Source organism: Hypomesus nipponensis, chromosome 21 (assembly GCF_054491055.1).
Source record: "Hypomesus nipponensis isolate SF chromosome 21, ASM5449105v1, whole genome shotgun sequence".
NCBI classification, from domain to species: Eukaryota; Metazoa; Chordata; class Actinopteri; order Osmeriformes; family Osmeridae; genus Hypomesus; species Hypomesus nipponensis.
This window is the reverse complement of record NC_140381.1, coordinates 1,613,310-1,640,000: the sequence shown is the minus strand read 5'-3', so window position 1 is coordinate 1,640,000 and position 26,691 is coordinate 1,613,310. Positions and strand designations below refer to the sequence as shown.

General features: G+C 42.5%; 4 protein-coding genes across 4 annotated transcripts in view; all 4 read left to right on the top strand.

The window, feature by feature from the left end:
- LOC146237320 (uncharacterized) overlaps positions 1–3,359 on the top strand; it is a 3,860-nt gene extending 501 nt beyond the window's left edge. Inside the window, exons 2-3 of the mRNA XM_084685199.1 lie at positions 369–707; positions 2,015–3,359. Of these exons, the coding sequence (XP_084541325.1) occupies positions 369–707; positions 2,015–2,904 (1,229 nt within the window). The 3' untranslated portion in view covers positions 2,905–3,359. The remainder of the gene's footprint in view (positions 1–368; positions 708–2,014) is intronic.
- Positions 3,360–6,602: 3,243 nt separating this feature from the next.
- LOC146237319 (uncharacterized) lies at positions 6,603–9,681 on the top strand. Its single transcript, XM_084685195.1, has 3 exons — positions 6,603–7,159; positions 7,525–7,866; positions 8,594–9,681. Exons 1-3 carry the CDS (start codon positions 6,967–6,969, stop codon positions 9,562–9,564), a joined length of 1,506 nt encoding a protein of 501 aa, XP_084541321.1. The 5' UTR covers positions 6,603–6,966; the 3' UTR covers positions 9,565–9,681.
- A 2,827-nt stretch (positions 9,682–12,508) lies between these two features.
- Positions 12,509–15,645, top strand: LOC146237318 (apoptosis-associated speck-like protein containing a CARD). Its single transcript, XM_084685899.1, has 4 exons — positions 12,509–12,706; positions 14,260–14,322; positions 14,614–14,862; positions 15,599–15,645. The coding sequence occupies exons 2-4, from the start codon at positions 14,298–14,300 to the stop codon at positions 15,643–15,645; spliced, it is 321 nt and encodes a 106-aa protein (XP_084542025.1). The 5' UTR covers positions 12,509–12,706; positions 14,260–14,297.
- Positions 15,646–15,924: 279 nt separating this feature from the next.
- On the top strand, positions 15,925–26,668 carry LOC146237317 (NACHT, LRR and PYD domains-containing protein 12-like). Its single transcript, XM_084685149.1, has 8 exons — positions 15,925–17,708; positions 21,199–21,378; positions 21,875–22,099; positions 22,538–22,708; positions 23,290–23,460; positions 23,605–23,754; positions 24,233–24,282; positions 24,642–26,668. Exons 1-8 carry the CDS (start codon positions 15,925–15,927, stop codon positions 25,280–25,282), a joined length of 3,372 nt encoding a protein of 1,123 aa, XP_084541275.1. The 3' UTR covers positions 25,283–26,668.
- Positions 26,669–26,691: the final 23 nt, after the last annotated feature.

Genomic DNA, 26,691 nt, shown 5'->3' with positions numbered 1-26,691 from the left:
AGCATTGTCTAGGATGTGTCTTAATTGTATCAACCCAAGTGACCCAAGTGTTTTGTATTTAAAGCGTTTGCATTCACTCTGGTTCTTTCACATGTAGATGTGGATACCTGTCAATTAGCGTTAGTTTGAAAGATGATTCAAACTCGTATGCCAGCGTTATTCTGCACTGCTCATTTTATGGATGAAATACTGGCTAGTTTATCAAGTGTTAATCTGAAATTCGTTTGTGTTGTTAAAGGGATACACTGATGTAAAATAGCTAATGCTATTTTGCCGTACTCCATGGGTAATTATATGACTTCCTGTTCTCTGCAACACTGTTCTACATCTTCTGTCATGAGACATGTTGTCTCCTCTTCTTCCCCCAGAAGTGCAGCAGCTCTCTCTCCCGGAGCCCCCACAGATTAAAGAGGAACAGGAGCTGGGGACCAGTCAGGAGGAAGAGCAGCTCCAAGGACTGCAGTCTGAAACCACAGACTCCATATTCACACAGGAAGAGCTTTCAAACTTGAAAATGTCCAAATTACAAATTTTGAGAGACATTTTCAGTGTGAGATTAACAACAGCAGCTTCAGAGATGTTTATAGCCATTGAAAAAACGTTTGCAGAGTACAGAGAAGAAATCTCTCGTTCTGAGAAGGAGAGGAAACGGCTCCAACGGCTGTTTGACATTGTTACTCAACCTGAGATCAAGCTACACCGAACAGGTTTGTTATTCATACAGTGTCTACTACTTTCCTGTTATCTGCTAAAATTAAGTAATGGTGGATAGCTAAATGGGAAAGGTGTAGTTGCTGTGGTTGCATCCTGGCATGATTCACATGGTCCATCCAAGGTTTGAACATGTCTCCTTCTTGACCGAGGGGGTTAGATTTTGTCACAGTGTCCTGTAGCATCTGCGTGTTACTGCAGAGTCATATCTGCACTGAGAATGTTGTAGTTAGGAACTGGTCTGGAACACGTTATTAACATGGCAGGGTGGCCTGTTTACAATGTCTTAGTCATACTATCGTCTTGGGTCTTCTTCCATGTTGGGGTCATGGGAGGTCACCCCACCACACCCTGCTCAGATCACCCCACCCTGCTAAGATCACCACACCCTGCTAAGATCACCACACCCTGCTAAGATCACCACACCCTGCTCAGATCACCCCACCCTGCTCAGATCACCACACCCTGCTCAGATCACCCCACCCTGTTAAGATCACCACACCCTGCTAAGATCACCACACCCTGCTAAGATCACCACACCCTGCTAAGATCACCCCACCCTGTTAAGATCACCCCACCCTGCTCAGATCACCACACCCTGTTAAGATCACCCCACCCTGCTCAGATCACCACACCCTGCTCAGATCACCCCACCCTGTTAAGATCACCCCACCCTGCTCAGATCACCACACCCTGCTCAGATCACCACACCCTGCTCAGATCACCACACCCTGCTCAGATCACCCCACCCTGCTAAGATCACCCCACCCTGCTAAGATCACCACACCCTGCTAAGATCACCCCACCCTGCTAAGATCACCACACCCTGCTAAGATCACCCCACCCTGCTAAAATCACCCCACCCTGCTAAGATCACCACACCACACCCTGCTAAGATCACCACACCCTGCTAAGATCACCACACCACACCCTGCTAAGATCACCCCACCCTGCTAAAATCACCACACCCTGCTAAAATCACCACACCCTGCTAAAATCACCACACCCTGCTAAGATCACCACACCCTGCTAAGATCACCCCACCCTGCTAAGATCACCCCACCCTGCTAAGATCACCACACCCTGCTAAGATCACCACACCCTGCTAAGATCACCACACCCTGCTAAGATCACCCCACCCTGTTAAGATCACCCCACCCTGTTAAGATCACCCCACCCTGTTAAGATCACCCCACCCTGCTCAGATCACCACACCCTGCTCAGATCACCACAACTGGCCTAGTTTTAGCTGACAGACGTGTTGAGTTGCAGAATAATTGAATAGATCACATTTCCCTCCCAGAAGTGCAGCAGCTCTCTCTCCCGGAGCCCCCACAGATTAAAGAGGAACAGGAGCTGTGGACCAGTCAGGAGGAAGAGCTGCTCCAAGGACTGCAGTCTGAAACTACAGGCTCCATATCCACGTCTTCCATTGTGGAACATGGCTGGGATCAGGATGGCTTCTCTGAATGTTCACATCTTGACCAAGCTGTCCAAGTGGAGAACAGAGAAGGAGACTCTCTATCCACCAACACAACTGAGGTGCAAATCAAAGCAGAGCTTCATGTACAAGACTCTGCAGCATCAGAACCAGACAGTGACTCTCAGCCCCTCTCTGTTGTAGCTCCAGACTGTCCTGCAGCTCAGAGTCTGGATGAGGAGGAACATGGAGGAGTGCTGCCTTTGCTAGAAACAGTCAAATCAATCAGAAAAAGAAAGAACAAGGCTTTTCCCATGGAAGGTACGCCACGGGGCAGTCACACAGGAGAGAAACCTTATCAGTGTCTAGAATGTAACAGTACTTTTAGTTGGAAATCTCATTTGCTTGTTCACATGAGGACACACACAAGAGAGAAACCATTTCAGTGTCAGGAATGCAACAAGAGCTTTAGATGGCAGCCTAATTTGATCATTCATATGAGGACACACACGGGAGCCAAACCGTTTCAGTGTCAGGAATGTCACAAAACTTTTATTTGTAAAACAAATTTGATTGACCATATGAGGATACATACAGGAGAGAAACCATATCACTGTACAGAATGTAACAGGATGTACGGTCGTAAAGCTGGTCTGGTGCAACACATGAGGACGCACACAGGCGAGGAACCCTTTCAGTGTCAAGAATGTAACAAGAGTTTTAAATGGCATAAATCCTGGATTCAACACATGAGGACACACACAGGAGTTTAGTCTTATCAGTATAAAACAATGTAGCAAGCTTTTTTTTTTTTTTGTGTGTGTGACATGGTGGAACACTAAATAAACCATATCGGTGTCAGTAACGATGGCACGTTCACCTTTTTGGTTGCTGATGTGAGGAGACACAATGCCTTAAGTATGAAGAATTGTAAACTTTAGTTAAATGTTTATTCAACAGCAGAAAAATCCAGTAGTAAATATGAAATCAAACCAAATTTCAGCTGTAATCTGTTTAATGTGAGATCAAAGGGAATAAAGTAATTTTATGATGTGAGAAACAGGCTGTGTGTCATATCTGAAGCCAGGTGGATGGTGCTACTGAAGGTGAACATGCTTTGAAACAAACTGGGGAAGATAAAGGCTGTAAGAATGTATTACTGTGTGGATGATGTTACCGTCCATGTAACTGTTGGAATCACTTTAATTCATGTTTTTATTCACTTGAGCATAATATTGATTTGCTATTTAAAACCAAACATGTTTTGTGGCTCATAATGTGCTATTTATCTTCTGTCTTGGACTGTAATTTAACCTGAACAGAAAACTTCAAATCACCATCAGTAATGACTGAATTTACTTGATTTTTGTAATTGTATCATTCTAGGCCACGGGTGTCCAACCCTAGTCCTTGAGGGCCGCTGTCCTGCATGTTCTAGATCAGGGGTTTTCAATCCTGGTCCTCGGGCCTCCCTGCCGTGCATGATTTAGATGTTTCCTTGTTCCAACACACCTGATTCAAATGAATGGTCGTTAGCAGGTTTCTGCATAACTAGATAACGACCCATTCATTGGAATCAGGTGTGTTGGAGCAGGGAAACATCTAAAACATGCAGGGCAGGGAGGCCCAAGGACCAGGATTGGGAACCCCTGTTTTAGATGTTTCCCTGATCCAGCTCACCTGTTTTAGATGTTTCCCTGATCCAGCTCACCTGTTTTAGATGTTTCCCTGATCCAGCTCACCTGTTTTAGATGTTTCCCTGATCCAGCTCACCTGATGGTCGTTATAGCAACCCATTTAATTGAATCAGGTGTGTTGGAGCAAGGAAACATCTAATACATGCAGGACAGTGGCCCTCGAGGACCAGGGTTAGACACCCCTAATCTAGGAAAACAGTTATCAGCAACTTCCTAATATGCTGACTTTGGTATAAACAGACGTGACCACACTCTGACCATACCACATACACCCTGAGGTGTGATAGCGCCACCTGCTGGTAGGATGTCCTATACACAACACGTCACAGGTGACAACTAGATAATGTACTACGAAGCAAGGTCAGCAAACCCGCGATCTCGCGGGTTTCACTGAGCCATAACCATCGTTAAAAGCGGTGTCATGATGGTGGTGATCAACACTCAACCCAGGTTTTGTCAATCTGGCTAAGAGCGTGTTCACTTAATATGGTCTATAAGTTAGGGAAAAAACGTGGTTCAAGTATGCTAGTACAGTTTATTATAAGACAGTAAATCTTTACTAGCACCAGAGGCGGAGCTCAAAACTCGTTCAGGAAGTAAGGCGATTTGGCGAAAGATTTTGGAAAGTGGATGGCAGTTTTTAACTCGCTCCTAGACAGTAATGTTAACTACACAATCGATCGTTACTTTATTTGAGATATAAAAGTAGTACATCTGTCTCCGTCTCCTCTCCACCAGGTAGGTCGTTGATTAAATCTCTATCATTGCAATTTACGAGACGAAGGCTTAAAGACTCGTTGATTAACGACAAAAATACTTGGTAGACCCCGGAAATACCGTGGATTATCTAACCCTAACCCTATTTTATTTACCTAATAGACTGTCCTCTGAGAGAGCTGCACCTGGAGAGGATTGAGCTGTCTGGTTATGATGATGATGATGTTGATGATGATGACGATGATGATGATGTTGATGACGATGATGATGATGAACATGGCGGTGGTGATAGTGATGAAGATGGTGACCTGAATGTTGTCCTTGCTGCCCTGAGAGGTCCACACTGTAAACTGGAGACACTGAGGTCAGCACCTGTAGAGGAGTCTTCACATTAAAACAACCCAGTACACATTGTCACAGGCTGTCATAGACAGAGCATGTTATAAAGAACATGATCATGTTATAGTAATTCGCTAACAAATACATCGCTTTCACAGCAGATACTTTAATTTTTTTTTACAGTAGATGCATTTCCACTTCTATGGCATATGTAATTGTATACACTGTATAATGTTATCACTCATCTCACCTAGTGGTCTGTGGTAGAATACTACAAATAACCACTCTTCATGTTGTCATGTGTTTCCTCGTGTCTGATTTAGGTTGAACTGGTGTAACCTGACGGAGGACAGTTGTAGAAAGCTGTCTTCAACTCTCAGCTCAAACTGTCCCCTGAGAGAGTTGGAACTGAGTCACAACAACCTGCAGGATTCAGGAGTGAAGCTGCTCTCTGATGGACTGAAGAGTCCACACTGTAGACTGGAGATCCTGAGGTCAGTGATCAGACACACATGGAACCAGACAGGGACACATAGAACATGTTGAAGAAGTCTGTCAACAATGCACCCAGTGATGTCAACAACACCCACCAGCAGAGGGCAGCAGTGTTGTAACGTCCTGATGACTTCTCTCTGCAGGCTGTCGTTCTGTGGAGTCACAGAGGAAGGCTGTGCTTCTCTGGCTTCAGCTCTCAGCTCAAACCTGAGAGAGTTGGACCTGAGCTTCAATCACCTAGGAGACACAGTTCTCTCTGGTCCACTCAATAGACTGGAGAAACTCAAGTTAGTGTTGGTCACTGATGCATTCCTCTTCATATGCCATGTTTAATGCTGAGTAGTAGTTGATTATCATAGAATGATGATTTGTTGAGGTTCTGGTTGCCTGGTTACAGAAGCTGTTTTTGTTTTGACCTTCTGTGTGTTTCTCATGTTGGTCTGAGAACAGTAAAGTCCTGATATCTAGTTCGTACTGTCACTCTTCCCTTCACTTTGTTAATCATCTCTGTTCCTGACTACTCATCAAACACCTGCTGTGTGTGTGTGTGTGTGTGTGTCACTGTCTGTTCCTCTCTGTCTCCCACAGTGTGGACCATAATGAAGAGATCTGGGTGAAACCACAGCTGCTTAAGAAGTGTAAGTATCGTTTTGTACCTCAGTACATCCAACATTTTGATATTGTGTGTGTGTGTGAGTGAGTGTGTTTTGGGGTTAGAGAAAAACACAAACAGTAGATACTGACATGCTTAAACACTGGCACACAACCCCCACAACACATATACACAAACCTGATCTCTCACACGTGCACTCTCACACGTGCACTCTCACACCATGAGTGTGAGAGTTTTGAGATGAAATTAGGAGAGATTCCTTGTGAGAGAGCCTTACCCATAACCCGTTAATACGATAAATGGGGGTTATGGGTAAGGCTAAACACATTTTAAACTGCTCTGATCACCCACATTTCGGGCTATTAGGACAGTTGTGGCTATTAGGACAGTTGCTAATTTTGAAGCATCAATGTACATTATATTGTGTGTTACCTATGTTTTAATTTGACATTGTTATGACTTATTCTATAACTGTACACTATGAGTTATGATTACATCTACATCAACGTGTCTGAAATTGTCTGACATTTACTCCGTCGGTTTAAATGGTCATTTTAGATTTTGTCGTGGAAGTTAGACTTTAATGACTTTAACGACATAAATCCTTAAATGGTCTTCATCCGCTACAACAGGGGGCGCTGTTGTCTCTACGTTGTCATAGAACGGTGAACTCATCATCGGAAGAGTTTGATTTTCACATCCTTGTACAGGAAGCGTAATGCTAAGGTCCTGAAAAAGTATATGCTAACGTCGTCCATAAGCGGAGTGGCTACAGTTGGTATGAATGTAGAAGGGAAGTTTGAAAACTGGCAATTAACTACTTGAATCTGATCTGCACGTGTTGCTTATTTACATGCGATGTAGGGAGAAGGAAAGGAGAGAATTGTTGTGGGGTTCGAAAAGTCAGTTGATCACTTGTCAAGGGGCAAGGGGGTTAACCAGATGCTAATAGCTAACCTCAATAGATTCTCAAAATGTCTGTCCCAGACGTGTTTAAAGAACACATCTGTGCGCGACTAACAATGACAGCTTTGGAGATATTCAGAGAATTTGAAAAAACGCTTTTTGGGTACCAAGAAGAAATCTCTCGTTCCAAGGAAGAGAGCGCGCGAATACAACGGCTTTTGGACGCTGTTACTAAACCTTATATCAAACTACACCGAACAGGTACGACATTCATACTTCAATATTATAATCTCCATCGTCCAGAATGTCTTCGTTGTTTAAAGTAGCCCGTCCAGACCCAAGTGTTTTTCTTAAAACCTTTCGCATTTACTCCACTTTTAAGCAATCAGAAGAGGAAACAAGTTTTACTTCTGACAGAAGATTCAGGACAGCATCCCTGAAGTCATGTCTTTTTCCATTGTGCATGGCAATCAATTGTACAATTGGCTGTAGTAATTGTTCTCCACGCCGATGGCGTGCCATGGGTTGCTAACCAAGTGTTAATCTGAGATGACTTCTTGTTCACAGCGACGCTGTCCTAAACATCCTGTCAGGAGAAAAACTGTTGTCCCCTCCTCTGTTCCCAGAAATGCAGCAGCTCTCTCTCCCGGAGCCCCCACAGATTAAAGAGGAACAGGAGCTGTGGACCAGTCAGGAGGAAGAGCAGCCCCAGGGACTGAAGTCTGAAACTACAGACTCCATATTCACCCAGGAGCCAGACCTTTCAAACTTGAAAATGTCCAAATTATATATGATGAGAGAATTTTTCAGTGAGCGACTAACAACAGCAGCTTCCGAGATTTTCAGAGCCATTGAAATAACGGTCGCAGAGTACAAAGAAGAAATCTCTCGTTCCAAGGAGGAGAGCGTGCGGATACAACGGCTGTTTGACATTCTTACTCAACCTGACGGCAAGCTACACAGAACAGGTTCGACATTCATACCTTCAAGTTTTAATCAGCTGTGTAAAATACTGTTATGTAGGAGGGGGTAACGACAGGGAAGGAGCGGTCTGCATCCATCCAACGTAGGAGGGGGTAACGACAGGGAAGGAGCGGTCTGCATCCATCCAACATTTCATGTTTTTCCTCAAGTCTTTTTCTCTGGCGAGTCTTCTTGACCGAGGGGGTTAGATCCCGTCACAGCGTCCTGAGGGGGTTAGATCCCGTCACAGCGTCCTGAGGGGGTTAGATCCCGTCACAGCGTCCTGAGGGGGTTAGATCCCGTCACAGCGTCCTGAGGGGGTTAGATCCCGTCACAGCGTCCTGAGGGGGTTAGATCCCGTCACAGCGTCCTGTAGCATCTGCGTGTTACTGCAGAGTCATATCTGCACTGAGAACGTTGTAGTTAGGAACTGGTCTGGAACACGTTATTAACATGGCAGGGTGGCCTGTTTACAATGTCTTAGTCAGACTATCGTCTTGGGTCTTCTTCCATGTTGGGGTCATGGGAGGTCACCCCACCACACCCTGCTCAGATCACCCCACCACACCCTGCTCAGATCACCCCACCCTGCTAAGATCACCACACCCTGCTAAGATCACCACACCCTGCTAAGATCACCACACCCTGCTAAGATCACCACAACTGGCCTAATTTTAGCTGACAGACGTGTTGAGTTGCAGAATAATTGAATAGATCACATTTCCCTCCCAGAAGTGCAGCAGCTTTCTCTCCCGGAGCCCCCACGGATTAAAGAGGAACAGGAGCTGTGGACCAGTCAGGAGGAAGAGCTGCTCCAAGGACTGAAGTCTGAAACTACAGGCTCCATATACACTTCTCTCAGTGTGGAACATTATTCTGATCAAGAAGGCTCTTCTGAATGTTCAGATCTTGTCCAGACTGTTAAAGTGGAGAACAAAGAAGGAGACTCTCTACCCAGCAACACAACTGAGGTGCAAATCAAAGCAGAGCTTCATGTACAAGACTATGCAGCACCAGAACCAGACAGTGACTCTCAGCCCCTCTCTGTTGTAGCTCCAGACTGTCCTGCAGCTCAGAGTTTGGATGAGGAGGAACATAGAGGAGTGCTGCCTTTGCTAGAAACAGTGAAATCAAGCAGAAAAAGAAATAATAAGGCTCTTCCCATGGAAGGTACGCCACAGGGCAGTCACACAGGAGAGAAACCTCATCAGTGTTTAGAATGTAAGAAGAGCTTTACTTTGAAGCAAACTTTGCTTAATCATATGATAATACACACTGGAGATAAACCATTTCAGTGTCAAGAATGTAAAAAGAGTTTTAGATGGCAGTCATCCATGGTTACTCACATGAGAATACACACAGGAGAAAAACCATATCGGTGTCTCGAATGTAACAACACTTTTAATAAGAAATCTACTCTGGTTGGACACATGAGGACACACACAGGAGAGAAACCGTATCAGTGTAAAGAATGTAACAAGAGCTTTAGATGGCAGCCTAATTTGATAACTCACATGGTAATACACACAGGAGAAAAACCATTTCAGTGTCAGGAATGTCACAAGAGGTTTCGCTGGCAGCCTAACATGATTACTCACATGAGGACGCACACTGGAGAGAAGCCGTTTCAGTGTCAGGAATGTAGCAGGTGTTTTTCTCTTAAGTGTAATCTTATTAAACACATCAAGGTGCATACGAGGTAAACCATATTGCTGTCAGTGTTGTAACAACACTTTCAGCTGGGAGAACACACATATACAGCGACACAGGAGAGGTAGCGTATATGACGACACGCAGGAGAGGCAGCGTGAAGAATTGTAAAACTTTATGATGTTTAGTCAACAGCAGCCAATCCTGCTGGGCCTGGCTTCAGTAGTATCATCACTAGTAAATATTACAAAACAAATTAAAACTGGTGTCAGTATAATGTGAGATTGAAGTTATTTTAATGACGTAAGAAACAGGCTGTGTGTCGTATCTGAAGCCAGGTGGATGGTGCTACTGAAGGTGAACATGCTTTGAAACAAACTGGGGAAGATAAAGGCTGTAAGAATGTATTACTGTGTGGATGATGTCATCGTCCTGTAACTGTTAGAATCACTTTAATGAATGTTTTTATTCACTTTAACATGATATTGATGTGCTATTTAAAAACAAACATTTTCAGAAAGCTAAAGTTCTTAATATAATCATAATACCAAAACAGATGAGACAAATGTTCTGTTTGGAGATGACAAAAGGAGCAGTTGACAGTCACCAGAGAACCTTTTAACAAAAGACCTTGTAGGATAACGCCCACCCAATCTTTTGCTGCTTTGTACATGTCTGTTCCAGTAATGTATAGCGTTAGGACAAGAAACAACCTCACGCTTAAATAAAAGCCGAAAACTCATGTTATTGTATAAAAACGTTTTTAGCACGGTAAGAATTAAAAGTGGGTAACAAAGTCATCAAATCAAATCTATTTGTATAGCCCTTTTTACACGCAAGCATGTCACAGAGGGCTTCACATACGCCCATAGAACTTCCCCTCAACCAACCTAAACCCTCAAGGAAGACAAGGATAAACTCCCAATGGGAGAAAAAATGGAAGAAACCTTGGGAGGAGCAATTCAGAGAGGGATCCCCTCCTCCAGAGACGGTTGGTAAGAGAGAGGAGCAGACACAAGCTAAACATAGTCATACAATGTCAATGGGTTTTGAAACACCAAAAATCCATTGTTCGGCTTTCATCAGTTTAATTATCTACGGTGAATCATAAGAAGGTAACTTATTCCTAGAAAGTTAAACCCTTTTATCGTTAATAAAAACAAAATGATTGTGTCATGATTATTCATGAACTTGTTGAACTTTCCTACTACCTCGATAGTCGTCTTAAAAAGGATAGGGGAGAGTGGGGTAAGTTGTGCCGGTTTTTACTTAAAGTGACTTTAAGGCGAGGCCATGACAGTAATGCTTCCAACTAAAATATGTACATATATTTCAGGATGTGGTGCATTCCAGGGAACTTTGGATCTGAAATATAGTATTTCAGAAATATAGCTTTCTGAAAAAAAGTGGTCTTGTGGCACAACTTGCCCCCGGTGCGGGGTAACATCTTCTTTACAGGATGAGTAAAATGACTGACTCTTCAAAAATGTGTGTGTAGCGCCCCCCTAGGCCTATTTCCTGACACTACATACATTACATTTAGTCATTTAGCAGACGCTCTTATCCAGAGTGACTTACAGTAAGTACAGGGACATTCCCCCTGAGGCAAGTAGGGTGAAGTGTCTTGCCCAAGGACACAACGTCATTTGGCATGGCCGGGAATCGAACCAGTGACCTTCTGATTACTAGCCCGATCCCCTAACCGCTCAGCCATCTGACACTAAAGGGGCATTCCTGAGTTACTAAATTAATCACAGTATATATATAGAATGTATATATAATTCTTGCTGACCTTCTGTTTAAATGTCTATGGAGATGTTTTACATGTGCTATGGTTAAACTATTATATTAAATATTACTCAAATGAAATACCCTTTTTAACAGGCACTCTATTACCCAAATGTGGCTTATCCTAAGGAAATACTCAGAACTCAGGTTGTTCAATTATCAAATAAAAATACAGTTTACTGATTTGTATAGGAAAATAAATATAAAAATCGCCAATGTAATGAATTCTCAATGAAAAAACAAAATAGGATACACAATGTATGCTTAGTTTTGCATGAAATGAAATTACAACAAACCTCAAGTTTGAAAGCACCTTACATAAACAAATCAGCAATTACAGTTATATTATGTCCCTAACAGACATCCATAATATAGTAGCTAGTAAGCTACTTAAACTAGCATTCAGCTAACTTAATACACAGCCATTGTATTAACACAAATCACACACGTGGACCCACACACACACTCTCACCGGTGATTCACCATCCCCAGTCCTAGCCGGCAAATGAGCAAGAAAATAAACTCAGGATACCGTAATCCAATGCTTCGTTATCAAGTTGCCGCTGCAGCAACAACAGGGCAGTCTCTCACACGATGAGTGTTTTCTCCTCAAAATGGCGAGATGATGTCAAGTTTCAATGAACGTGACTATCGTACTGTTCAACTTTGTGTATTCAGTCCGAATACGTTAATAAAACAGATACAAGGTCCGACTCGCAACTATATATCGTTTGTCAAGTTATATTTCTAATAATTTCTTTGAACATTCGGAGACAGTTCGTAACCTTGCTTCTTCTCTTCAATTCTCTCCACGCTCCCTTTCGCGCGGTTTTCTTCCCCTTTCACCTCACGTTACTCAGTGCATACAACAACAACAACAACAACAACATAAAATACATTTTACAGTCAAACATCAAAATATTGCATGTAACACAATACATTTCACTTTACTAGCGAAATCTTTTAAAACAAAACTCTTTGAACAATTGAAACACATCAATCAATCAAACACTGTTGCATCAACCTACAACTCCCATAATCCCTTGCATTCACCCCACAATGAATAGAAAAGACCTAAGCTTGTCTTCAGTTTAAGGGTTATCTGTAAGTTCTAATGTGTTATTATGAACTTAAATCTAGCTTCTTAGCACTTATTTACTAATAGCCTTATTTAGCACTGCGCTACATGTGGTCCCATGACCAATTTCGTCTATGGTCCCTAGAAACAGGGGGTGGCACAACTTCCCTACTGGCACAATTTACCCCACTCTCCCCTACTCATCGAGGAGAAGCCAAAGACCACGTTTTTAACTCACGCCTTAACTGTACTTTGGATACATCATCGACCGTTAGTTTATTCGAGATTCGAGTTTATTCGAAGAAGTCCATCTGTCTCCTTTACAATAGGTAGGTCGACGATTAAAACGCCTTTGTGGTTTTGAATGTTGTAGCGAAAACGGAATTTCTTTGAGATTTGTTGACCAATTTCCTTCGTTCAGATCAAAATTATATACTAGTCGTATTTTCCTAGTTTTCTTGTTAAACACTATCATTTCCTTAAGAAACATTGCAATCATGTCTGTATAACAAGCCACGTTTCACAGGAGACGCAGGGTTGCAGCTTCGGGTGCTTAACAAAATACTTCGGAGGGGGGGGGGGGGTATTCTATAAAGCCCATTAACAAACATGCGATTACATTTAGTCATTTAGTAGACGCTCTTATCCAGAGCGGAAAGTGGATGACAGTTTTTAACTCGCTCCTAGATTGTAATATTGCCTACGCCACACGATCGATTGTAGATTTTTAAGTACTCAAGTTCGTCGGTCTCCGCTACCTCTCTCTCAGCGATGATTAAAACGCCTTGACAAACGATTTGAATGTCGTAGGTAAATCGGTAAACTGCATTAAGTCAAATTTGTTAACCGACTTCCTTCTTTCAGGTCAAATTCAGTATTAGTCCTGTCTTGTTCATTTTGTTGTTTAAACAATATCATTTACGTAAACGTTGCATTTCTGTCATTAAGGCCATGATTCACAGGAGACGAAGGTTTACAGACTCAATTATTTACGCTAAAGACTTAGTAGACCGGAAATAGGGAATATTTAAAGTGGTATTTTATTTAACCACTATTATCTAGGACTGCTACGGCGTAATACAACATAATTTAATTAAACATAGGATGTGAAAATGGGTTCTTATTCTAGGAAGAAAAATACTTTTCCAATATTTGTGATTAAAACCCAAGTTCTACAACTTATTCTGTACAGAGCCATAGAAAAAAAAAAGTTTCGACACTGCCATCGACTTCCATTCTCTTTTTCTTTGCTCTGATTCTGTATATCTGATGTAGATTTCCAGTAGATGTGTACAGACTACGGATATAGACCAATTATCACCCTACCTCACACAACTCTCAAGCAGGCTCAACTGCGCATGTCGGTTGCAAAAGACAAACTTCTCCCCGGTCTATTACGCTTGGAATGTCGATCGTGCCATCATATATCTCTGGTCACTGGATTGCAGGGCTTGATATTAACTTTTTGAGGCTCTTGGCCTTTGGACAATAACTATTTGTATTATCCGTGTGGTCCTTCTGCCATTTAAAATGCTATCCTTTCCCGGTTTTCTGCAACCACATTGCGCGCGCATCCCGAATGTTTACAAACAAATAATTGGTCTATAGGCTCACCTTCATAAGGGGTGCTACCAGTCAGGATAGTCTAGTTATGGTGATAACACGCTATCTACTGGACACGTTACATTTCTCAGATGAGTGAGGATACAATGGATGTCTTGGAGCAGGATAATGTAAACCATTTACCTTTTATTAAGTAGACCAAGAATCAAAGCAGTTTAGGGGCAGCTCAGAGTGACCCACTAGAAAAAGAGAGAGAGAGAGAGAGAGCACAATGCTCAAGATGCTCAATACTTTCTCATTTTGTTTTTCCTCTCCTCAGACTGTCCCCCCTCTCATGATAGACAGAGTGACTCTAAGATGGAGAGGAGAAGTGAAGACAGAGGTGAGACTGTATTTTATACTAAGATACACACGTACATTTACCAGAATATTAAGTACTTCTGCTTTCCATCTCTGACAGGAAATATAATGTTATTAATATTTTCTGTTTTGGACCTCACAGAAATCTAGTATGCAGTATTTGTAGTTGTTGCAGATGCTTATTTTCTATTCTCTTTCCCTCTCCTTTATTTTCTTTCCTTCTCTATCCCTCCATCCATCCACCCCCCCCCCCTTCTCCCTCTCTTGCCATCTCTCTCTGTCTCTTTCTCCCTCTGATGTATATTGTCTCCAGAAGCAGAGTTTGTGGACAGATACAGGTCTTCTCTCATACAGAGGGTTACCATGGTGATAACCATAGCAGATGCCCTGCTCCAGGAGGGTATGATCCATGCTGAGCTCTACTCAAACATCCAAGCAGCCCGGACCACCCAGGACCAGATGAGGGAGCTGTACAAGTTCCTAATGAAATCCTCAACAAAGGTCAAGTCAGCCTTCTACAGGTGCCTCCAGGAGACAGAACGTCATTTGGTCCAGGACCTGGGTAAGCTCTGTTTAGATCTGCAGTTTGTTTAACAGTTTTCTTTGTTAGAATGTGAAATGTACAGAAAACTCTTCTCTCTATGTATCAATCTACTCACAGGGAACATTCAGCAAAGTGAAAGTGAACCTAGGCAGACCTTCACTGAGTCCACCTGATCACCTCACCTCACTGATGCAATGTCTGTTTAGAGCCTGGATGATTCCAGGCTGCTTCAACTTTTTACAAACACCACTTTTTAAAATTAAGTGTGTATGTGTGTGTGTATATATATATATAATGTCCCATTATTGTGCTATTATAATTTTATTTTCATCAATTTATTGTTGTGATTAGACGTTTTTACCTCATTGCATTATATATATATATATATAATATATATATATATATATATATATAATGCAATGAGGTAAAAACGCCAGTCTAATCACAACAATAAATTGATGAAAATAAAATTATAATAGCACAATAATGGGACATGTATTTACAGGGGGTCAGACGTTTAGAACATTTTAAACTAAACATTTAAACTTAAAATAGACGATTTATCAGTGACAAGCACAACAGGCTAATTGATTAATCATACTGCATTTCCCAGGAAATAGAAAGGAAACTACAGTATTATGGAAAAACAATGTTGGTGTTGTATTTAAGTACTGTAGATTTGCATGTGTGTAGTTGGATATTGCATTGTGTGTATTTGTGTCTGAATCGTTCTTGTCATGTTTTGTTCTGTCAGACTCCAGATGTCAGGCAGCACGGCACAGTGACACCCAGCCAGGGTAAAACCACCATCATAATCTCACAACACAAACTGATGACAAATGAATAAGAACACAGAAAACTGTTGACTCTTTCTCTCTCTCTTCTTCTGCAGTAAGTTGAGGTCTCCTGTAACATTCACTACCTCCAGTCATTAGACCAAAAACACTTCCCACTATGACCATCTCACACCTCGGATCACAAGGACTCCCTCTTGGTCTAATGGTAGACTGTTTGGCTTAGCAACTTGAGGACGTGTATTTAGTTGTGGACGTTATCTTGTTCCCCCTTGCAGTTATTGACATGCAGCTGTTCAAAGAGAAGAATAAAGCCAAACTGAGGGAGAAGTTTGTTGAGACCTTGGAGGGAACCGGAGATGAGAGAACTCTCCTCAACAACGTCTTCATTCCACTCTACATGACAACAGGGGAGAGTGCAGGGGTCAATAAAGAACATGAGATCATGCAGATTGAATATCCATCCACAGGTAAAACATCATCAGAAAGGCCAGTCCACTACAGTGACATATTCAATCCCCAGGATGAACAACAGAGAAAGATCTTGACTGTGCTGACGAAAGGCATCGCTGGCATTGGAAAAACCTTCTCAGTGCACATGTTCATCCTAGACTGGGCAGAAGGGAAATCCAATCAGGATATAGATGTAATCTTTGTGCTTCCATTCCGAGAGCTAAATTTGATCAAGCGTGACTTCAGTCTTCAAGGTCTTCTGAAGGCATTTCATCCAGAGCTTAAAGACATAGAAGATGTGGAGGAATTCAACAACCACAAAGTTCTGTTCATCCTGGATGGGATGGATGAAAGCAGATGTCCTCTGGATTTCCAAAACAATGAGAGAGTGTCTGATGTCACGAAGGAGTGTCCAGTTGATGTTCTTCTGACCAACATCATGAAGAAGAATCTGCTTCCCTCTGCTCTCCTCTGGATAACCTCCCGACCTGCAGCAGCCAGTCAGATCCCCCGCAGAACCGTCAACATCAACCTGGAGACAGAAGTTCGAGGGTTCCAAGAAGAACAGAGGCTTGAATATTTCAGGAAGAGATTTTCTGACAATGAGGACCTGGCCAACAGAATCATCGAACACATCAGGACAACAAGGAGCCTTTACATCATGTGTTACATTCCTATCATGTGTTGGATTATCGCCAAGGTCCTAGAAGACATGTTGAGAGAAAACAACAGTGGACATATCCCCCAAAGTCTGACTGAAATGTACATTCACTTCCTGATCACTCAAACGAAGCGTGGATTCGAAAAGTATCAGGAGGAAACCAACATGGATGAAGAGAAGGTTTTAGAATTAAGAAAAGACTTGATTCTGAAACTAGGACAGGTAGCATTCGAACAGCTGGTGAAGGGGAGTGTAATATTCTATGCGGAGGACCTAAAAAAACGTGGGATTGATGTTGATGAAGCTGCAGTGAAATGTGGACTGTGCACAGAAATCCTGAAGGTAGAACGTGGGCTGTATAAGAAGAAGGTGTACTGCTTTGTGCACCTGAGCTTTCAGGAGTTCCTCGCTGCTCTCTATGTGTTCTACTGCTGTGTCACCAAGAACATCAGTGCACTGGAGTCCTTCCTGGAGAACGTGTCTGCAGAGCAGCCCCTGCATGAGTTGCTGAAGAGAGTCGTGGATAAAGCTCTACAGAGTAAGAATGGACACCTGGACCTGTTCCTCCGCTTCCTTTTTGGCATCTCACTGGAGTCCAACCAGACTTTCTTACAAGGCCTTCTGCCCCAGACAGAGAACATCTCAGAGACTGACGAGGAGATGAGGAAATACCTCAGGAAGCCAGACGTAGAGAATATCTCAACAGAGAGGCACATTAACCTCTTCCTCTGCTTGACTGAGATGAAAGACAGTTCAGTACATGAAGACATTAACCAGTTCCTTATGTCATCACCTCAAGATAAACGTGCTCTCTCAAACAATCACTATTCAGCACTGGCTAATGCACTTCTGATGTCACAAGGTGAGCTGGATGAGATGGACCAGAGGAAATATAACATACATTGGCAGGTTTGGATCAGACTGGTACCAGCACTGAGGAAATGCAGAAAAGCTGTGTAGGTATTCATCTCAAAATCACATGTAATACATCACATATGATGATCTAAATTATTTCATAATTAATTGATAGTTAATAGCCTATATATGTTTTTTAAATAGTATTATTATTATTGAAAACGACTCAGAGCTAAGTGTAGAGAAAACCAGAAATGTGTACACACTTTGTATACTTACAAAATTACTTTCACACAAAATACTGGTTGCATTGCGTGGTGTGTGGATCGTGTGTGTGGCTTTGGATATGGAGGACCAAACCTGCCATATTAAAAAATGAATGAATGAATAAATAAATGTCCACATCCATGCATTTAGACATAAATAAATGAATACATGTACTAATTAATGCACAATTGTCAATCAATATTACCTCATAATTTGTATGTATTTATTTGTGTATTCATTTATTTATTCATTCATGTATTCATTCATTTATTAATTCATGTGTTCATTCATTTATTCATTCATTTATTCATTTATTCATTCATTTATTCATTCATTTATTCATTCATTTATTCATTCATTCATTCCTGTATTTCTTCTTCTCAATATGTTAATGAGATGTGTCAATCAAAATAGGTAGGCGGTATTTGACACACCATTGGCTAATCGTTTTCCACGCTTTGTATTCGATTATGTAGCCTTACATCCATCCTTGCTGTCATGGACAACATAGCCTACATGGACAGGTTAGTTGTGGGCTATTACTTAACACCCAACTTCACTACGCTGACCGGCCAACCATGTGTTTACCCCGATAAAAACGTAAACATTTTAAAATAAAAAATCCTGATTGTTGATTGTCAAACCAACATATTTGTCCTGTGTGTAAGAGCGAGATAGACAATCTGGCATATAGCCCCCAATCAAGCAGAAGAGAAATTTGTAAAGATTGACGACACAAAGTTAATCATCGAAGATGAAAAGTAGCTTAGTCCTAAATGGAGTTGTATGCCCCATAGCACATATTTTACAAAGACTACGGCAACAAAAGCCAAACGTTGCCACGTTATGTTGGGAAAGGGATGCCGTTGCGACGGTTATTGTTGGAGCAACTAGTTGCCTAAATAGCCTGTAGCCTATGCCATGTTTATGTACATGTCAGCTTTACGTGTAGAAAATAAAATCTCAGAGAAGGTGAAAGGCTTGGTGGCGGGCGTGGAGAAATGCGCGTCTAGTGTGAACAGCATCGCGCCATTCGTAGTATATTGTGGCGCTCCAGGGCGCTTCGCAGGCAGTGTGTCCCAGGCGTTAGCTAGATTGAATCTATGGCTCTGGATTGATTGCAATGTCTGAACATCAGTTTCCACGCCTACTGGCCTCCTGTCATTATCATATTGGGAACAATGAATGAATGAATGAATGAATAAATAAATGAATAAATAAATGAATAAATAAATGAATAAATAAATGAATATATAAATGAATGAATGAATAAATCAATCAATAAATCAATACATAAATGAATACAAAATAAATAAATACATAAATGTAAAATATATGTAACTATTGATTGACAATTGTGCATTAATTAATATATATATATTCGTTTATTTCTGTCTAAATGCATGGATATGGACATTTATTCATTCATTCATTCATTTGTAAATATGGCAGGTTTGGTCCTCCATATTTGGAAGCCGCTATTCAGTGTCAGGTTCTGTGGACCAATGGGAGAGCAGGGCTACGTACAGTAGAGGCGGGAAGAGGGAGAGTTGACTTAACAAGAGGAGAATATCTGCCCCTCAGGTTTAAATTGGGAAAACAAAGTTAGTAAATAAAGTAAAATGAGTAGACAAAGTAGATATTCCCCAGCAACAGTGGTGAATATTAGCGCTATTGAGAAGCTACAGTAACATCTCTTTAGTAAGCCGTCCAGTCAATAGCAGAGGACTTAAATTGCTCCGTTTCCGATTATTTCTGGATTGTATTATATGAATATAAACCCCTCAAAAAAAGTTCAGAAACGTTATTTTGGTCGATTAATCATCCTCTTCAATAATACCAATTGGCATTGTATTTAAATCATTGGAAAGCCTGATTAGTCACCTTTACAACGAGGTACAACTTGTAAGGATCGTGCATTCGTGGAATGAGCAACACAGCTAACCATGTGGGTAGCGGCCCCCAAAAATGTGCCCAAATCGTTTTGAGTTGCTTGGTGGATTGGATGATTGCACTCTCCCACAGTAATAAGGAAAAAAACAACACATATTGGCCATTTTTACACTTCATTAATTTTACACTGTCAGGGACCTCAGTAGCGTCTGGAAGATCCATACGCAGCCACAACAGCTTGGCACCTCCTCCTCATGCTGGTCACCAGCCTGGTCACACACCGCTGTGGGATGGCATCCCATTCCTCAACCAAGATTTGCTGCAAGTCAGCCAACATGTTTGTGTTGGTCACTCTGTCACGTAGGCTACAGCCCGCCCAAGCTCAGTGTGAGAATTACGGGGGGTTTGGGGGGGTCTGACAGGGGCAAATCTAGGTTCGCACTTTTGGGGGGGCTAACCCCCTATATAAAACCTATTATTTTTCCTGTGACCCAGCAAAACTGGCTGCCCGGTCGGCCAGTGCTTAAAACCGCCCCTGCCCAAGCCGATCCCACTTGAAGCGCAAAACGAGAGTGAATACCAACAGAAGAATATTGCAGGGGATTTTGGCTAAATGTTTTGGGCCGCTACCCACATGGTTAGCTGTGTTGCTCATTCCATGAATGCACGATCCTTACAAGTTGTACCTCACTGTAAAGGTGACTAATCAGGCTTTCCAACGATATAAAATACAAAACCAATTGGTATAACTGAAGGGGAGGAATAATCGACCGAAATAACGTTTCCAAACTTTTTTTAAAGAGTTTATATAGTTACATATTTTTTAATTTTCCCTTGGGAGTGTCTGCACAATGCGTCAACCACCACTGAACTTATTTAAAGGATCGGTGTCGTCATCCTACCGTTTGGTTCAGATCGGTTGTCAGGCTAGCTACGGTGTAGGACGACAGTCTTCTGAGCAGCGGGTGTTCCGGTACAACGTTGTTTAGTTTCGGAAGCACAAGAGTGAATTACAGTGAGCACTACGTGCTGTTGTAAAAACCAGCTGACAGTTTTCCTGTCAAAGTGGGAGCGGGTGGGTGGGTTGTGTGCTGCTGGCGTGTCTGATTGGCTGGAAGGTGACATTTTACTGTGTATAACTTGAGACAGCTCTCAATTCGGCAGAAAACCTATCTCTGTATTCCTGCGCCTCGTCCATTATTTGTATACCGGGACAAGTTATCCCACTTCTCAGCGTGAGAAATACAAGGTGTTGCGTGAACTGGCTTAAATGCGTGAGTCTTGAGAGCCCCAGATGGACTTTTTAAATTTGATGTTTGTGGGGTTGAAGGAACTCTGGATGGGATGTGAATACTGGCTGCCAAGAGACCTCCAGTCAACAGTCTTAACCACTTCATCACACTGCATTTCATCAATGTTCTGATTCTACAGACTGACTTACACAAGACTCAACCCTGAGTACCGTGCATCATTGGCCTCCTCCCTCCAGTCACCAGACTGTTCTCTAAGAGAGCTGCACCTGCAGCAGGTTGAAACGGAAATACCTTCTGATAACCTGACTGGTATCTTCGCTGCCTTGAGAGGTCCACAATGTAAACTGGAGACACTGAGGTCAGTACCTGTAGAGGAGTCTTCACATGATGACAACACAAACATGAACACATTGTTGGACAGTTGGTTAGTTAGACACGGTCACCCTGAGAGCCAGTTATGAAGCAGTATATTTTAGTTCAGTTGTTCTACAGACCACTCACAGTCCTTCAGATACAGAATTTATATAAGTCTAACACTCATAGTTAATATTAGCTGTGTTACCATAACCATTCAAAAGGGAATATTCAACTCAGCAGAATGAATTAGTGTATCTTTTAACACACCTTATATGCAGTACATCACTGGCTGTATGGATTACATGTTTTATCAAAGTAGGAGAAACACTGAAAACATGATGTTTAAAGACAAAAGGAATATTATCTTAACATATCAGGAGAAACAGAGGTATGACAGAGGTGTAGATGTGATGTGAATCCTGGCTGCCAAGCGACCTCCAGTCAACAGTCTTAACCACTTCACCACACTGCAGCTCATGAATGTTCTGTTTCTACAGACTGACTGATATGAAACTCAGACGTAAGGACCTTGCATCACTGGCCTCCTCCCTCCAGTCACCAGACTGTCCTCTGAGAGAGCTGTACCTGGAGGAAATAAGGATGTCTCATTATGATTACAATAATGTCATTAATCAACCAAGGTTGCTTAGTTCTGTTCACGTTGAACTGAATATTGTTCTTGATGCCCTGAGAGGTCCACACTGTAAACTGGAGACACTGAGGTCAGTACCTGTAGAGGAGTCTTCACATGATGACAACACAAACATGAACACATTGTTGGACAGTTGGTTAGTTAGACATGGTCACCCTGAGAGCCAGTTATGAAGGAGTATATTTTAGTTCAGTTGTTAAACAAACCACTCACAGTCCTTCAGATATAGTATAGGACACAGAAGGTAGGAGAGATGGGGAGGTTGTTTGAATTTATAGTCTATCACTCATAGTTACTATTAGCTTTACCATAGTAGCCATTCAAAAGCACACTAACGCAACAAAATGACCTGTGAAAACAGAAGGAATATTATCTTTATGTATCAGGAGAAACACAGAGGTATGACAGAGGTGTAGATGTGATGTGAATCCTGGCTGCCAAGAGACCTCCAGTCAGCAGTCTTAACCACTTCACCACACTGCAGCTCATGAATGTTCTGTTTCTACAGACTGACTGACATGTATCTAAGACATGAGGACTGTGTATCACTGGCCTCCTCCCTCCGGTCACCTGACCTGAGAGACCTGGACCTGGGGAGGGTTAATCTGTATGGTGATGATGGCCAAAAGGTTGTCCTTGCTGCCCTTAGAGGTCCACACTGTAAACTGGAGACACTGAGGTCAGTACCTGTAGAGGAGTCTTCACATTAACACAACCCAGTACACATTGATAGACAGTAGGGTTGGGTAATATGACTAATACATCAGCAATCGGAGGTTGGCTGAATCCAATGCAGTGGATTTTTTATGACTGTTTTTTACATTTAACTAATAAACCATTTGTTTCGGTTATCTAAATGTACTTTAGCGTAAGTATTTAAAATGAATGGCTGGTCAACTTGGCCTTTTGCAATTGAAGTGGCTGCTGCTGTCAGTGGTTAAGTACTGAGTTCAGCAGGATAATACACTTGCAAATAGTGGCACAACTGACCACAAAACGATCCAGATGGATGAAGGATCACCTGCTGTCATATTGGCTATCGGTGATAGAAGCAGTGATGGTTGATGATACGAAAATGTGCTCCTATCCCCAACCCTAATGGACAGGCTGTCACAGGCAGAGGATGTTATGATAATCATGATCATGTTATACAAATACATTTGACCATGAATGCATTTGAACTTTTATGCCATCAATATTATCACTGCTGCCTACTAGTTAATCTTCATGTTGTCATGTGTTTCCTCGTGTCTGATTTAGGTTGAACTGGTGTAACCTGACGGAGGACAGTTGTAGAAAGCTGTCTTCAACTCTCAGCTCAAACTGTCCCCTGAGAGAGTTGGACCTGAGTCACAACAACCTGCAGGATTCAGGAGTGAAGCTGCTCTCTGATGGACTGAAGAGTCCACACTGTAGACTGGAGATCCTGAGGTCAGTGATCAGACACACATGGAACCAGACAGGGACACATAGAACATGTTGAAGAAGTCTGTCAACAATGCACCCAGTGATGTCAACAACACCCACCAGCAGAGGGCAGCAGTGTTGTAACGTCCTGATGACTTCTCTCTGCAGGCTGTCGTTCTGTGGAGTCACAGAGGAAGGCTGTGCTTCTCTGGCTTCAGCTCTTAGCTCAAACTGCCGTCTGAGAGAGTTGGACCTGAGCTACAATCACCCAGGAGACATAGTTCTCTCTGGTCCACTCAGTAGACTGGAGAAACTCAAGTTAGTATTGGTCACTGATATATTCCTCTTCATTTGCCATGTTCAATGCTGAGTAGTTGATTATTATACAATTATGTTTTGGTGAGGTTCTGGTTGTTTACAGAAGCTGTATGTATTTTGAGTCATGTTGGTCTGAGAACAGTCAGGTCCTGATATCTAGTTCTTACTGTCACTCTTCACACACAGCCAGGTCCCTTTACTTTGGTAATCATCTCTGTTCCTGACCACTCTTCATACACAGGCTGTGTGTGTGTGTGGGGATCAGAAGGAGGGTCAGATGCCTGAGCGGTTAGGGAATCGGGCTATTAATCAGAAGGTTGTGCAAAATGACTTTGTGTCCTTGGGCAAGGCACTTCACCCTACTTGCCTTGGGGGGAATGTCCCTGTACTTACTGTAAGTCTGGATAAGAGCGTCTGCTAAATGACTAAATGTAAATGTAGTGTAATGCGTGTGTCTGTTCCTCTCTGTCTCCCCCAGTGTGGACCATAACGAAGAGATCTGGGTGAAACCACAGCTGCTTAAGAAGTGTAAGTATTGTTTTGTACATCAGTACATCCAACATTAACATTGATATTGTGTTAGGGTTAGAGTTGGTCCTCACAAGCATACATTGTGACATAATTAGTTACTGACACACAGAGAAACTCACTCTCTCCACTCACAAACACACACACACACACACACAAACAATGGAAGTTAATCTCTGACTGGCGTCAGTGTTGCTAGTCAGTAATGCTTCCACTCTTACTGGGTTCAATCCCAGAATCCTCTGACTGAAAATCACACATGACCATCTGACAGAAACAACCTCTCACTCACTGACCAGATGGAAATGTAAACATCCAGACACACAGTTCTGATCCAGCCTCTCTCCTCTGTTCTATAGATGCCTGTGATCTCACACTGGACCCAAACACAGCTCACAGAAAACTCTCTCTGTCTGAGGACAACAGAAGGGTGGAGGTGAAGCCGCGGCCGTATTCCTATAAGCTAGGGAAGTTTGTTGGAGAGGAGGGCCATCCATATCCTGATCACCCAGAGAGGTTTGATGAAGAGCAGCAGGTGCTGTGTACAGAGGGTCTGACTGGACGCCATTACTGGGAGGTGGAGGTGGGGGGGGATGTTCTGGTAGGAGTGACATATAGAAGCATCAGGAGGAGAGGGAGGGGTGATGCCTGTAGACTTGGACACAACAACATATCCTGGGGTCTGGGCAGGTCTCGTTTTACTTTAAGTTATTGTAAAAGACTCTCTGTCCATCACAATCATCAAGATACTTTAATACCTTACAGGTTCCCTCCACCCAGCAGAGTAGGAGTTTACCTGGATTGGCCAGCTGGTGTTCTGTCCTTCTACAGGGTCTCCTCTGACACGATGACCCACCTGTACACATTCAACACCATCTTCTCTGAGCCCCTCTACCCAGCGTTTGGGTTGCGTATCGTGGCACTAGACTTAAGACATGGTTGTCCCTCCTCAATGTACTTGTGTGTGTGTGGGGGGGAACAGAACAACACAAACACATGAGAACAACACACACACATCAGAACAACACACACACATGAGAACATCACACACACATCAGAATACACACATCAGAACATCACACACACATGACTGTATACACACGCACACACTGTAAAAGGCAAGGCTGAGCCTACAGACTGTAGTTAAGTAATAAAAAATTTTAAAAAATAACTAAATGTAAATGTGAGTCACCTCATCATCCGGACCCTCCAGTTGCATATTTGTGTGCTGTCTTTCCTTCTTTCTGTCTCCACAACTCTGTATTACAGTTGGTGTTGGGCTGGTCTTAGGACACCAGTAACCATGACTACAGGTATGGAAGACCAGTGTAGATGGTCATGACCCCGGTTACCATGACTACAGGTGTGTAGGTTGTCCCAGACCAGTGTAGATGGTCATGACCCCTCTGTAACCATGACTACAGGTATGTAGGTTGTCCCAGACCAGTGTAGATGGTGATGACCCCTCTGTAACCATGACTACAGGTGTGTAGGTTGTCCCAGACCAGTGTAGGTGGTGATGACCCCTCTGTAACCATGACTACAGGTGTGTAGGTTGTCCCAGACCAGTGTAGGTGGTGATGACCCCTCTGTAACCATGACTACAGGTGTGTAGGTTGTCCCAGACCAGTGTAGATGGTGATGACCCCTCTGTAACCATGACTACAGGTGTGTAGGTTGTCCCAGACCAGTGTAGTGGTGATAACCACTCTGTGGTCAGGAGGAGATTTACATTTAGTCATTTAGCAGACGCTCTTATCCAGAGTGACTTACAATCAGTACAGGGACATTCCCCCGAGGCAAGTAAGGTAAAGTGCCTTGCCCAAGGACACAACATAATTTTGCACAGCTGGGAATCGATCCGGCAACCTTCTGATTTCTAGCCCGATTCCCTAACCGCTCAGCCGCTCCCACCTGAGATGAAGGCTTCTGTTCCTTTGACTAGACGACCGGAGACTCTGGTGTTCCATGTGTGGTTGATCTATTGTATGATACTGTCAACATGTTACTTAGGGTTGATCTATTGTATGATACTGTCAACATGTTACTTAGGGTTGATCTATTGTATGATACTGTAAACATGTTACTTAGGCCTAGGGTATGTCTTACTATGATGTAATATTGAGTGTCAATGTAAATAGGATACATTAAAGAATAGGCCTACATGATATCTGATATTGTAATTGAATGTACTTTCTATTGTTTATAAAAGACCCCACTAAAACTCTTCTTTATCCAAATATTTTAACATTTATGGACATTTTATATTAACTTAAACAATAGCTGGAGGTGATCCTGTTAAATAAACATCCCCAGCTGCCGCGGCCGCAAGAATAATTCATAATTTCCCCAGAAATGACACAACTGGCGAGTGAAGCGAGTAATATGAGAAGACGATGGGCGTGGCTT